The following is a 15,002-nucleotide window of genomic DNA, read 5'->3' as shown; positions in this document are numbered from 1 at the left end:
CGGCCGCCGGCCGTGGCGTGGACCGGTGCCGGTCAGCAGGTTCCGGCTGTTCGACCGGGGCACGGGAGACCACGCTGTTCATCCGGACCACAGGGGTCCGCGCCCGCTTGGCCGGGATACCACAGGGCGATGGGGATCCTAGCCGGGTCAGTACAGATCCGCAGCCCTGCCAGCCGGGTCAGTGCAGGTCCACAGCCCCTCCAGCTGGGTAAGCACAGGTCCGCAGCCCTGCCAGCCGGGCCAGTACAGCTCCACCGTCCCGCCAGCCACCCGGCTGGCGGGACGGTGGAGCACAATCTTCAAGTCACGCACTGCTTTAGGGGCTCCTTTCAGCACAGGTCCACAGCCCTGCCAGCTGGTTCAGCACAGGTCCACAGCCCTGCCAGCTGAGTCAGCACAGGTCCCCAGCACTGCCAGCTGAGTCAGTACAGGTCCCCAGCACTGCCAGCTGAGTCAGCACAGGTCCCCAGCACCGCCAGCTGAGTCAGCACAGGTCCCCAGCACCGCCAGCTGAGTCAGCACAGGCCCCCAGTTTCGTGCGCCGGCCATCGTCGGTCTGCGGGTGGCGGGTCCCGCGTGCTGGCGCCGTCCACGCCGGGTCCGGTGTGCCGGCGCCGTCCACGGCGGTCGTCGGTTACGCCTCACGCGTACCGCCCAGCAGCGTGCGTGACAGCAGCGTCACGCAGAGGCCGGCGGCCAGCAGCCGGGCGAGGGCGCGGCACGCGCACCCTGCGGAGAGGAAGCACTCGGGCTGGGCGCGCTGACACGGCCGGCCGGCCGGCGGCAATTAACGAGACGGCCGCGCGCACGCGGACTTAATTAAACAGCCCGAAACGCGAACAGCTGAACAAATGACCGGAGCGAAACGCCGGACACTCGGGCGCCGCATACTTTGGAAACTTGTTCGGGGCGGGGCCATTTTTCACTGGGACACTGCGCTGCTGGGTGGTGTGGAATTGAAGAGCGGAATTGGACACTGCGGGGTAAGTGGAGGGACTGAGTAAGTATTTGAGGACAGACGCGAAGCAAGATGGCCATCATGGAACCTCGCTACTCGAACTTCAAGAAGAGGTCAGAAAGGGATAAAAATGGAAAAGAGGCATCTCGGTTGGAGGAGAAGAGTGCATCATCACCAAGACATTCATTGATTTTGTTTGGAACGGAAGCCGCAGATGGCTGTCAGTGTTCCCAAGGTGTTTGCGGGATGCAGTCACATCGATCACACCATAGGAAAACATCCAAAATTTAAAGCACTTGCTATAGGACTCGGGTATCGGTTTACAACGCTAAAATCAAAATCGGCAGACAGTTCACGAAGACGCGAAAGAGGGTCCGGTCCTAGGAGGGTGCTACATGCCAAATGAGGATTGAGGACCGGCGATAACAGCCGGGGCTCCTTTCATACACAAGACGCCCCCTTTGTAAGGCACGCCCTAATCAACCACCGTTCACATTTCAGTCACGTTCCTTCCAGATATTTCTTTGCGAGGTTCATAATGCAGGGAGTAGCGAACGAAGCGGAATGGAACCTTATAAATGATTGAGTCTTTCTGGCAGTGTCAGTTCTTCGAAAGAACTTACAAACCAACGGCCAAAAGTTATTTTCAGGCCCTTGAGTTTCTTTGGCACGGTGAAAAAATATGGCACACTGTTTGCTCATTTCATGATCAACAAAACAATGGAGTTGGTACAGACGTGGTGGACATAACATTACTCACCTGCACTGGCTGCTCGAAGCCCTCCTGTGGGAAAACAGTTCAGATTTAGAAGTTGCCAGAAGCATATGTGGACAGATGCCATTCAGGAGAAACGTTAATGCATGTGCTGTCACGTTCGAATTGAAATGGCATAGTTATAATGTTATTTATCATCGAAATTGTCAGTTTATCAGTCTGTAACAAAACGACCGACTGTAGTACTATAAACCCAGTGACAAGCGTGTCATGTTTTCCAGCTGTTGGAATAGTATGGTGTAATGACAAAATGAGTCAACGACAATTTTAGTTTTACTCTTGGCCCCAATAACGCAGATGACAGCGCTAAATAAGGCCAAACCCGTTTCATCACGGATGGTGCAGACAAGTTCAAAACTTAAACAGCATGAAAATAGCATATGTCTGACATTTTTGTAGAGATCTTCTTCCAACCAAAAGGATTTCAACTTCTTTTCTTTCGGAGACTACGCCACAAAAGAAGTGACTTGAGCATTGTGATACCAGCCAGCCGCTGTCACAGAGAAAAGGAACTCTTGGAAAGACGGCGACACAGCACCTTTTGTCCCAGTGCAGGTTTGGGATCCATAACCGATCCGCACCAGTCCGCGATACCCGCACTTATATTCAGACCACATATTACAGATTTCCTGTAGACAAATGCTGCGCTCGCCGCCAGCTAAAGTTCCGCCGGTCATAAAATGAAGAGGAGGACACGGCCAACAAACGGCATTTGTTAGCTCACGTTCTATTTCGGTCGTAGAGACAATTAATTTCCTAAAACCGGACCATTCCATTTAGGGTACGACCAGATTCACGATGGAAGTGCTGTACTAAAGTTCAAACGGCTGCTCTAAAAATTACACTCTTGGACGTCCCATTTTCACGAAGTGACATCGCTGGCGAGCGATTTTGTGACCCAACAGCTATCGTATTTTACGGACTCAATATACCATGCCAAGGACGGGAGCAACTTATCTTAACAACCCGCCTCCATGTAAGCAATGTGATCTCAGCCGCCACAACATGGGCCATGGATGTGAACGACAGAGCCTAAGTCAAATGTCATGTTCAAACGTTTGATATCTCTTCAGTGGCTCCCTATGCACGGAACCTAACAATATGTGGTCGATACCCACAGGTGATACCCACTGTCTCCTAGAGCTGACTGTTCACGGGAGCTTTCCCAGAGCTGTCGAAAAAAACAACACTGCACGTGCAGCACATATCTCCACCATTCGACGAGGCTCAAAATTTGTGAACGCAGGAATCCACAGCCGCACTCTCCTGAGCGGGCACGCAATGATCTCTGTGAGTGCAGGCCACGCCAAGCACGCCTGCGTGCCTCATGGATCGGGCAGCAAGGAGAGCACGCAGGTCGGAGTCGCGATGGCATCCACCGGCAGATGGCTGTCGTATCACTTGGTCTGGATCGGCTGGAGCTTTGGGTCGTATACACGGATTCAGATTGGGACGACCATTCTGGCTCTCGAAGCGACGGATGTGCGCCTATTTCGCCGCGCGCTCGACACTTTGGAATGCAGTTTGGCGCCATCAAGTTTACCCGCTTTTAGTGGAACAGGCGCTGTAAACGCCGGGAGGATCCGGCCGCACCGGCTCATCGGTCTCTGATGGACGCGATGAAAACAGACAAATGCGAGTGATAAAGTGCGATGCAAGAGACCAATCGCGACGGGAGGCAATTGCAGACATGTTGCAAACCAGCGAGCATGCACACACCCTGCGCGGTCCAACAATGATGCTTAGGAAATCATTGCGTGATAGTGTTTTTGCTTATTTCAAACATAAGGGCTTTCTTTTAGAACAAAACAACAGGCTAGATATGGCACAAGTTGTAAGGCGTGGAGACCCAGCACAGGGCCTGACTGCATGCCGACCGTCTGACCCCAGGAACAGTGAAACCTTTAGCTCTCCCTCTGTGACCTACTAGAAACACCACCGGACTCCTAAAAGTTCGGATGAACGCGGGCACTCGGAGGACAGTTGAGCAGGTCGGCTCTCTTTCAGACTCAGCTGCGCTGGTCACGACGGCAGCTCGAGCTGAACGGTCCTGGGCTGACGCTCTCCAGTCGAGCTCGCCCGGTCGAAATGCCAGCTCGCCCGGTCGAAATGCCAGCTCGCCCGGTCGAAATGCCAGCTCGCCCGGTCCAAGTGCCAGCTCGCCCGTAGGACCTGCCAGCTCGTCCGGTAGACCTTCCAGCTCGTCCGGCGGACCTCCCAGCCCGCCCAGTGGACCTCCCAACTCGCCCGTTGGGCCTCCCAGCTCGCCCGTAGGACCTGCCAGCTCGTCCGGTGGACCTGACAGCTCGCCCGGTCGAAGTGCCAGCTCGCTCGTAGGACCTCCCAGCTCGCCCGTAGGACCTCCCAGCTCGCCCGTAGGACCTGCCGGCTCCTCGGAGGACCTTCCAGCTCGCCTAGTAGACCCCTCCCAGCTCGTCCGGTGGACCTTCCAGCTCGCCCATAGAGCCTCCCAGCTCGCTCAGTGGACCTGCCAGCTCGCCCGGCCGACCCACCAACTCGCCCGACGGACCTTCCAGCTCGCCCGGCGAACCTTCCAGCTTGCCCAGGGGACCTACCAGCTCGCCCGGCGGACCTGCCGGCTCCCCCGCGGACCTGCCGGCTCCCCCGGAGGAGCTTCCAGCTCGCCCGGGGGACCTGCCAGCTCGCCCAGAGGACATGCCGGCTCCCCGCGGACCTGCCAGCTCCTCGGAGGAGTGGGCTCGGACAGGTCTGAAGCGCCCGCGCTGCCGATGACTGATGACCCCTCCCGTGTGACACCGGCACGCCGGAGGGGCACAATGGAGCTCCAAGCCGCGCCGTCCCCGCCGGTCGTTAGCGGACACAAAAGAGGAGTGTCCCCCACTAAATGCTAATCGTCCGACGGCGGTTTATAACACGGGTTTATGGCCGCCGGCGGTGCTTTGCCGCCGAGACCACTGGCGGGCGAGGTTTTGCGGGGCGTTGTTAGCGGCGCGAAATGGCACTGGCGCGTGCATTTCAAGAGATTGGTTTTAACCAGATTGGGTTCGTCAAGCTCGAGGTCGGCGTATACGGTTCGGAGATGCGACTGTTGCACCACACAAAACACCATTTTGACTTGATGGGAAAGTCAGCTTAGCTAGCTCGTTGCATTTCGTTCTCCTGGCTTTCTTCCCTCGGTCAAGTTTCCTTCAAAAACGGCTTCTTTGTCCAACTTTCAACGGTCCCTTACGTTTCTTCTCGCCCTTAAGCGCAATCCAATATTCAAATGAAGGCGGCAGCTAAATCGCGCACTCAGTGCAAACGCACGGGGCGACACCGAAGCGGAAATCTCCCGACCAAAGGGCCGGGTTCGGACAGCGTTTGCGGCCGTGGGGAGGGGCGGGCCGCGTGACAGCATCCCAACATTGGCCGCGTCAACCGCACAGCGGAATAGAAACGCGCAAATTTGGGAGCCGAAGCGAGAAACGGAACGGAGTTATCAGAATAAATCCGCGGCGGCGATTATCCAGCTGCCCTCGGACTTACCTCGCACGTTGGAGGGGCCGGATATGACAATGGTCGGCGGGCCGGCCGACATCGCGCGCCCTGAAATTTAATTGGCTTGGTGAGAGCTGCCGCTAAGAGGATTTTACTCAGCCGGAAACTTAAATGGAACGTCAAGATTTGGGCCGCGCGGAGCCATTGCGGTAGCTCTAGAAGTCGACAACAGTTTATTTTGGCATTTCAGGAAAGCGGAGAGAGTCCCCTGTCGCCACAACTGCTGGGACGTTTATATGAATTAAGCTCATTTATTTACTACAGGAAAGTGAAGGGCGTCTCCTTCGCGACAACTGTTGAGATGTATATATGAATTCAATTTAGTTCTGTACTTGATGTAAGAAAGGAGGGTGTTCAGCATCTGGCTGCCCGGCGTTATGAGTTAGAAGCTCTTATGGAGAGCTCGTGACCCTCAGCATGCCCCAGGAGATACTGGTTAAACGATGTTGTAGTGTTAAACAACGCTTATATTGATAACACTCAATGTTTTTACCTGCGGTGATCGTCGAGAGCCATGTTCCGAGCTGTGTTAACTCTTGAGGATGCGGACAGTTTGAATTACTGAGTTCCATCAACACGAATTATATTTAGCATAACAGCGCCATACCTCCTGGTATATTTGTGGTGTTTTGACTATGGATAGAAACTTTCAACTAACAATACATATATCTATGCTGCGCTTTGCAGCCGCTTAAGCGTCTGGGCATTGCAAGATGGTAGCGATTAAGTCTTTGCTACCTTCTGAGAACTTGACACCAGCCACCGCACGTCATTTTACGGAGCATGAGCAGCTATGGTGGCCACATTAGGGCCTTAAGTCCAGCCGCAGCCCCGGACTTATGGCAGAATTTGTCATACCTGGCGAGTAGGAGATCTCCCTTTTCTCCACATAATTCGTGTCAGCGACCCGCATGACACACTCGAAAACGGTGTGGTCACGCAGGAATTCGTCACGGGTCACCCAGAAGGCGGTGACGTCATATAGCCCGTCGCGCCAGCTGACGTATTTGTGCAATCCCTCGATCGGCACCCTGCGGAACAGACAACATAGCTGAGCAGCATACGGATGACACGACGGACACCGGACGTTTGAGCAGCTTGCTCAGCATCCCACACGCTTACTCGGCGGAGGATCTCGCATGTACCCCTCTCATCTCAGGCGCGTCCCGCGCAGTACCTCATCATCCTCGCATGCCGCACGCTAAAAAGCCGATTTCCGTATGGTTTTTAAGAAAATGACATACGCTCTGGGGGACAGAGCAGTGAGCGAGTTACCCACTCAGCTAATGACATCCTCCGCTCGGAGGCACCATGAAAAACGACCAATCACCGAGCTATGCGTTGGTCAAACATTTGGCGACAGCGGCAGAGGGGGAGGGGGGGGGGGGGGGGGAGGGCAAAGAACAGACGACCGCTCTACTCCAGCAAAATCCATCATTAACATTATGTAACGTTTTATGAAAAAGAGGAAGGTACAAATCGCATCATCCGGAGGGAGCTTGTCCACAGCTACTCGGTCTTGATGCTTCTGTCGCAGAGACGCACTCAACGAATGATAAAATTATTTCGAGCTGCAAAATCGCTTCCCACATTGTGGGAGGATGTATTGATGGGCAACATTCCATGCATAAGAACTGCACCGCTGCTGTTAGGTTATAGTTCTGAACTACATCTTAGCGTAAACCAAAGCAGGGCGGGTGTATAATCTGTGCCCATCGTGGCCGCCGATTAAAGAATCAAGTATGAAGTTGAATGGAAAATATCGAAGACAGTCACAGCAAACCAACACATGGACCAGCTCAACATAGCAGTTGCTTATTGCAACTTCAACAGAAACGGCTCAACATCAAACTGAGGTGGCATCTAACCCTAAAATATTGACTGTATATATAAATATATATATATATATATATATATATATATATATATATATATATATATATATATATGGTGGCAATATTCGACTTAGAAATTGATGTAACACCAAAACGCCATGGCACATGAGCACAGGGTATTGACAAGCATTGGAATAAATAAAGAGAATATCCAAGATACCGGTCAAAAAAGACTAAATGTCCAGGCCAATACCACAGACAAGCACAAGGGGATTAAGAACAAAATAGAAATGATAAAGTGAAATAAAAATGGGTGTAGTGCATAAATAAAGCTTTATAGTGGCACATTTGTAAATCAGTAATACAAATCGCCGACTTAAGAAACTTCAACTGTCATAGTGTAAATAGCCGACAGCAGTCTATCATGAAACAATCATGGGGGGGTATAACCAAAAGTTAAAAAAGCGGCGAAAAAAAAGCGTTGTCAGAATTGTGTCAGGCTAAAGAGCCAAATGTAAAAGTACCATCACGTTTGCTGGCGACACACAGCTTGGGTTCAAGGTTAATAAAGCCAAAGCAAAAGCCAATGCAATGTGTTTCTTCATGGCGTAATCTTACACAATCTGATCAATCTATTCTTATATGACCCAATTTTCCTATTGCCAATATGAAACCAGTTGGCTCCATCTTCCAAAGCCTTTGGTATTTATTTTCATGATTTGTATTGTCGCTCCATATGATTTAATCTCATCCCCTTTGTACTTAACACCGTCAGAATTTTGCACTTCCATTGCTTAACTCTTCGACGCGTTTTTCTAGTCGATCTTTCGACTGAGACCAGTTCGCTCCGACATTATCCCAATGAACCACTCAACATTGGGCACCATGCTGCGAAAGCATGGCCGTTCCGCCCGCCCCGCCGCCCGCTGCTGTCTCGGGGGCGGTGGGGGGGGGGGGGGGGAGGGCGGCAGGCAATCGGGCCGCCGGCGTCGGCTGGTCTGTCGGCGGCGGCGGCTCGTCAATACCCGTCAGCTGGGGCGGCCCGAGACGCGTCACTCACATGGTACGCGTGTTGGCGCCGCCGTACAGCTCCAGCCGCGGCTCCGGGTACATGCCCGTCACGTGGCACGTGATGTTCACCATGTGAAACCCGGTCTGCACTTCTGATATGGACATCTCCTTCGGTGACGCTGCAAGAACGAGGCAATTCTTCTGTGATCAGCCCTGGGAAGTCCGGTATAACTCGGCCATGAAATCTAACGATTTTACTCAATAACGGCAGGCAGGAGGCCTTGCACAAGCGTTGCACGAATCCAGCTATGCCAAGTGCACAATAACAGATGGTGGCAAGCTGTTGTCATCTATGTGCCCTGTGTGTATGTGTGTGTGTGTGTGTGTGTGTGTGTGTGTGTGTGTGTGTGTGTGTGTGTGTGTGTGTGTGTGTGTGTGTGTGTGTGTGTGTGTGTGTGTGTGTGTGTGTGTGTGTGTGTGTGTGTGTGTGTGTGTGTGTGTGTGTGTGTGTGTGTGTGTGTGTGTGTGTGTGTGTGTGTGTGTGTGTGTGTGTGTGTGTGTGTGTGTGTGTGTGTGTGTGTGTGTGTGTGTGTGTGTGTGTGTGTGTGTGTGCCAGTCGCGGTCAGTCATATTATATGGGTCACACCAGGTCACCATCAAGGGCCATTTTAGGTCAAGTGTGAATTGCCGAACCAGACAACGTTGCCACGCATTTGTAATACATAAGTCGGTATCGCTGACCTTACGCTAAACTAAAGATGTCTGCAAGTGAAATGGGCGGGCCGAAAAATCGTGTTTGATGAGGCCATTTTGTCATTACCTGAGCTGAACCTGACCTGGTCTTACCTAACCCCTTATCTTTGTTATCATCATGATGTGGGTCTGTAGCACCAGATCGTGTTCGTTTGCATGGTGCCGATTTCAAGCCTATACGGCCATTATTGTGCGAGCCAGAGGGTCGTGAACTCACTTCAAAATCTTTGTGATTTTAAAGCATATTGCATGACTTGTGACGTCATCAGTTTGGTGACATACATCAACTTGACAGGTCCTGAGCAAGAGTGAATGGAGCTATCGATTGCAGTTTGATTGGCCTGTTTTTGATCCGATGATAAGATATTGAGACACGCGGGGCACGTGTTTATGTAATGTTGTCATGTTCGCGTCGTGTGACGTCATCAGTCTGGTGACAGGCACCAACTTGACAACTCCTGAGCAACAATGAAAGAGCTATCGATTGCAGTTTGATTGGCTTGTTTTTGATCCGACGATGAGGTGCTGATACACAAGGTGCACGTATTTGACACAACTGATGGTAGCGGATAGCGGAATATCTCGCGGCAGTGGCTGATTAATTGCAAGCCAAAACGCAAATGACTGTTTACACGGGCTTTCTGAATATGCGATACCAATAACTTCATATGAACCACCCTGTGAGAGAGAAGCAGCTGGGTTTCTGAGAGAGAGAGAGAAAGAGAGAGAGAGAGAGAGAGAGAGAGAGAGAGAGAGAGAGAGAGAGAGAGAGAGAGAGAGAGAGAGAGAGAGAGAGAGAGAGAGAGAGAGAGAGAGAGAGAGAGAGAGAGAGAGAGAGACCACTGGTGGAAAGACACGAAATGATCAGGGTCGTATGAAACAGCATGGATGAGCATTTCATTCACGCCCAACAGTATTCAATATTATTATGCTTACAGTGCCCATATAAGCATTGGTTACGTTGGTGCAGAATAGACAGTAAAAGTTAACATCAGCACCCATCGCAATGCATGCTCGGAAACCAGGTCATGGCGAGTTGGATCCATCAATCCACAGCTTCTTTAGAACATTTTGAGCTTTAGAAGAACAGTTTATTTGGAAGAAGCAACGTGCTCTCTTAAGTCGATTGCTCGCATTGTAACTTCATCAACCAACTGAAAGCGAAATGGTGCATCTGGTATAAACAGTACGTGTCCAAGCTTTTGCGAATGGAGTGATGCAATATCTTCACTTGACGTTGGCATAGGAGTGGCTAAAACGGTTTGGATTTAAGTACGCATGAGACCAAGTAAGATTGCAGCAGAACTTGCTGGGTTGGAGCACGGCCGGACGAACCGCGCATCTCTTTGCAGAATATCAGCGAGCGCTCCGCCGCCGATACCAGCACGAATGAAGACCTAAACTCCGGCGTGGCTATAACAACACGGCTGGAGTTCTGCGCATCAAGCACACATTCCCGTCGCGCAAGCGCATCCCAAGCAAGACCGACACCAGCGCTACGCCGACAAGCCCGCCACTCACTGTAGACGACGAGCCGCTTCTGCCGCGTGACGTCACGACGTGTGGAGGTCACCTTGCAGAGGTACCTGCCGCTCAGCTCGACGGTCGGCCGGAGAATCTGCAGCGCCCGGAAGCGCTCGTTGGCCGTCTCAGAGGCGGTGAAGCTGAGGTTGAGACGGTGCCGCAGCGGGCCGAGCGCCTGCGGAGGCTGCCCGTTGATCCACTGGAAGACCAGCTTGTACTCGCCGCGGATGTGGAACCACTTGACGTGTAGCAGCACGTCGCCCGGCGGCAGCGTGTAGGCGCAATCGAGCACCACGGATGCGTTGGTGCCGTTGCGCACCACGATTGGCGGGTCGGCCGGTGGCAGGTAGTCGGTGCCGCCTGTAACGCCAGCCGTTGTGAGGAGGCGACCGGCAGGCTGAGGCGGTCGTCAACAGGGCTACAACGCGCTCCGCTAGGCAATGAAACTGCGCTGAGCCCGAACGGCCGGAAAGTACTGAAGCCGGCTCGTGGGCCTCAGGAAACTGCCTTCTCTCCTGCATCCGCTTGACGGTCACTGAAGGCTGGAGAGTGACTCTCTCCCCAAAAACAATGCGTAAGCAATTTCTGAACTTAAAGTAGAACGCTGGCCTAACGCCGGCCAATACATATGGTATCTTTTCCTACTGAACTTACGAAAGGAAGTAGTCTCAATGGCACCCTTTGAAATTCCTCGAGATAGAAGTTGAAGCGTTACCCTACCGTCACGAGGTTGTCAATACCTTACGCCAACTTAATTTTCCACGGATTCTCAACATTTACTACGCGTCATGCGAAGGTCGCTGGCCCAGACAGCTATATTTAGGGCATCAAGATCCAAGGCGTGGTCCAACGCAGAATATCCTTGAAGTGATGGCTTCCAATGTGGTAATTCCTTCTTCTAGCCGGCTTTTCTCGGCTCAACAGTATTAGTTCCTGGCATGCAAATGACATTTTAATGGCATCATGAGGTAACGACCCATTCCGACATTTTGCTTTCTCCTACAGAATAGCTTGCTTGGTTTTATCTGCTTTTTTAAACTGGACAGCATTTATCTCTATGTTGAATGCGTTCCTTTTGCCGTAGAATGTCATCAGAGGTTATTGAGTTACTTTGTCGCCCTTACTTCTCGTAATGCATCTTCTGGGCACAACATTTGCCGGCCTTGTTTTCATGGCTTAGCAGCGCCACTCTCACCTACAGTTACTCTTACAGGTCAAGTCGTTATCATAGGGCAGAGACCTAATAGAGCGATCAGAACTCCATTGGTTTAATGTAGGACTCCTGCGAAACAAATCTGCTAAATGTTTGGGTATTGAGGCATCGAGGTCGGTTTGAGATCAAGCCTGAAAACAGTGATCAATGAGCTATGTGACCTTGACAATAACCTTATATATATATATATATATATATATATAAGGTTATTGTCATATATATATATATATATATATAAGGTTATATATATATATATATATATATTTATTTATTTATTTATTTATATAATCTGTACACACGCTGCAAATAACCGCGAGGGTTATTTGTCCGCATTTCATTTGTTCTTTTGCTGCATTACGTCCTGTGGTTGCACTGGGAAGGACGGAGTGGGGGGGGGGGAGCGCATACCGGGTCCCGTCAGCTGTGAGCTAGCGCAGGGACAATCTTGGCCAGTGTTAGTGCTTCACTGCTCTTCTGTCAGGCCTGGGATGCTGGTTATGTAATGCACGATGTGCTGTAGTTGCAGCCCATTTAATTGTTTTGAACGAAACATCCGCTGACTGAAAGCCTATCGCAAAAGTACAAATCTGAACAAGACAACGAGATTTGTGTTACAGGATTACCGAACTCGCTTTGAAAACAAACGTTAGTGTTAATAACTTTTTATCGCTAGACCTCAGTTTTGGCTCTCGGATATTTCCCATACAACGTGGCATGTGTTAAAATCCATTGGCGAAGCTTTGCATTTCAAACCCAGGTGTGGCGAGAGACAATCGCTCTTTAAACGTTTCGGTGATTACCGTGCTAGCAGCTTGGTTTCACACCTTGAGTGCACCTGTCATTGAGCAATATACCTGCTGATGTTGGTGCCAACAAACATAAATATGAACATATATTGTGCATGAAATGGCCATTGACCACCGATTATTTCCACTAAAAAAGCATGCGTATTTATCGCCGACAGAGTGCCGTTATCAACAGCTGTCTTGTTAACGACTCACAGCATATAATCAATTGGGTTTTTATTTGAGACAGTTCCAAATGCATGTCTGTTTAAGTGCTCCTGCATGGCAGGTCTGTAAATATACGATGTTCATAATGGCACCAGCGACCTTTATCTGTGGCAATAAATCATGAAATAATTTCGATGCATGCCTGTTACTATTTGGAAATGTCGATGAATTCAAGCATATAATAAATCGTGCTCACTATACCATAGAGCTAGAGCTAAAAGTCATCGATGTGTGTGTGTGTGTGTGTGTGTGTGTGTGTGTGTGTGGTGTGTGTGTGTGTGTGTGTGTGTGTGTGTGTGTGTGTGTGTGTGTGTGTGTGTGTGGTGTGTGTGTGTGTGTGTGTGTGTTGTGTGTGTGTGTGTGTGTGTGTGTGTGTGTGGGTGTGTGTGCGTGTGTGTGTGTGTGTGTGTGTGTGAGAGAGAGAGAGAGAGAGAGAGAGAGAGAGAGAGAGAGAGAGAGAGAGAGAGAGAGAGAGAGAGAGAGAGAGAGAGAGAGAGAGAGAGAGAGAGAGAGAGAGAGAGAGAGAGGGAGAGAGAGAGAGAGTTTTCCGTATTTTAAAAGACGGGATGGTTTGAGACCTGGCTCGACGGATCTGCTCATTGTCATAACATAACGAAATGCTGCTCAAAATGTCACTTACTTACCGATAATGGTACCAATAATCGGACTGGTAACCCCCATCAGTACGGCAGCGAAGGCTGTACTTCTGTCCGTTCCCCCAGGCCTTGAATGTCCTACTGAGTTTGAGAGAGCTTTTCAACGGCTACAATAGCCTTAAAAGCTTTGCAAAGAACTCGTTAGCTTGAATGACCTCCTGCGGCCTTTTGTCCAACACTGCAAAATGGATAGTTCGCAACTGACCTGAGGGAAGCACCGCCCTCTCAAGCCCGCGGGACTGTGTCTCAGGCAACAAAAGTTGAGCTGAAGTCGAACGGGGTAAATAATAGTGGACTTTGATGCATTCCGACGCAGAACAGCAATGCCACAATCACATGCAGAACGCGGCGGGCGGCATGCTCTTACTGAACCATCCATTGTGAAGGTCGTGACTGCCAGGGACCACTCAATATTGGAGACCACGTCAATTTATGCCGACACACGCGCGGCCGAGATGATTAATTCAAAACGTCATTGGCCGAATGACGCGGCTCGGCCGGGTCTGGAATTTATAACGAGGTAAGTTCGCCACGCCCGGGTGATGAGACATCAATACGCGGCGTCCATCTCCAAGCGGCAGCGCCCGTTCGCGCCAGCACTTGACGCCACCCGGTCTGGACAATATGTGCGACAGATAGATCGGACGACCGAGCTGCGCCCGATGACCGGCACGTGCGGGAGATCACCCCGGCCGTCCGGCGCGCCCCTGCGCGCTCGCCGCGTCTAGCGAACCCCGCCGTGGTGGTGAACCGAAGCCTCCCACCCAGGCTGAGTGGCTAGGGTGCAGGCTTGGTGGTGCATGCTGTCTGACGCTGAGCTGGTTTAAAGTTGGTAGCTGGCCAGCGTCCAGGGGACGATGCGTCTGACGTGAGGGACATGAGGCACCCCGGAAATATGTCGGTTGTCCGTTCGACCCGGTTCCGTTCGGAATTCGAGTTCGATTTACACAGTCTCTCGCGCGGCCCGCCTTTGTACAGGCACTTGTGTGCTGGAGTGTCATGTTCTCCTGAAAGCCCCCGGTGTCAAAGAATCATAAGGCGGTTCGGATTTCAACGGTATCTGTCGCGAAAACTTTTACGTTGGACTTTTGGATGTTCATGAGTGCGACAGTAGGAATCAGACAACCGTGAACGGTGCTGTCATCCATGCAAACTAAAGGATTCGTTCACACAAACGTCTTTTTTACGTGCACCGGCGCGCATACGTCTCACCAAGCTTTAGATCGGACATCTGCCTGCGCTAAGCTTCTGTTAAGTGTCGTAACACATTTCGACGGCTAGCACCTCGGCTATTGGGTTTGATTTGGATTGGAGCCTTTTCGGTCAGTAAGGACCATTTCAGGAGAATGGAAAAAAGTGGGGCAAAGCTTCATGCACTGGGGTGCCCATCCGCCGAGACCGAGCGCACATATGGACCCTTTTACAGGGCATTCACTCAGACGGGCCACACACCAGGGGACACAGCCCACTCATGACTGGCGCACATAGCTTGCCTGGGCAAACGGGACGTTCCGAGGATCCAAGATAAGGTGAGAATGAGAAAAAAGGCCGGATGGAGCAGGTGAACCACCGCTGCACACAGGCTCAGTTTTCTTCCACCACCGCCCTGTCGGGTCACGCCAGTCATTCTTTTAGAGGCGAGAAGCCCAGGGAGTTTTGGTCGCGTGTCCGAAAGCTGGCCGGCCACTTAGTTTTAGTGATATTTGTAGACGATTAGCGGTTGTCCATCGATTACAGCTGTCTTA

The 15,002-nt window shown here is 51.4% G+C and overlaps 1 protein-coding gene across 1 annotated transcript in view; it reads right to left on the bottom strand.

Moving 5' to 3' along the window:
• Positions 1-634: 634 nt before the first annotated feature.
• The window catches only part of LOC119099600 (uncharacterized), a 31,118-nt gene continuing 16,750 nt past the window's right edge, over positions 635-15,002 (bottom strand). The window contains exons 2-7 of the mRNA XM_037222690.1: positions 10,373-10,735; positions 8,148-8,277; positions 6,111-6,283; positions 5,241-5,300; positions 1,719-1,742; positions 635-729 (exon numbers count right to left, since the gene is read on the bottom strand). Of these exons, the coding sequence (XP_037078585.1) occupies positions 635-729; positions 1,719-1,742; positions 5,241-5,300; positions 6,111-6,283; positions 8,148-8,277; positions 10,373-10,735 (845 nt within the window). The remainder of the gene's footprint in view (positions 730-1,718; positions 1,743-5,240; positions 5,301-6,110; positions 6,284-8,147; positions 8,278-10,372; positions 10,736-15,002) is intronic.

This window comes from Pollicipes pollicipes, unplaced genomic scaffold (assembly GCF_011947565.3).
Source record: "Pollicipes pollicipes isolate AB1234 unplaced genomic scaffold, Ppol_2.1 Scaffold_2555;HRSCAF=2994_pilon_pilon_pilon, whole genome shotgun sequence".
Classification (NCBI taxonomy): Eukaryota; Metazoa; Arthropoda; class Thecostraca; order Pollicipedomorpha; family Pollicipedidae; genus Pollicipes; species Pollicipes pollicipes.
This window is presented reverse-complemented; position numbering and strand designations above follow the sequence as displayed.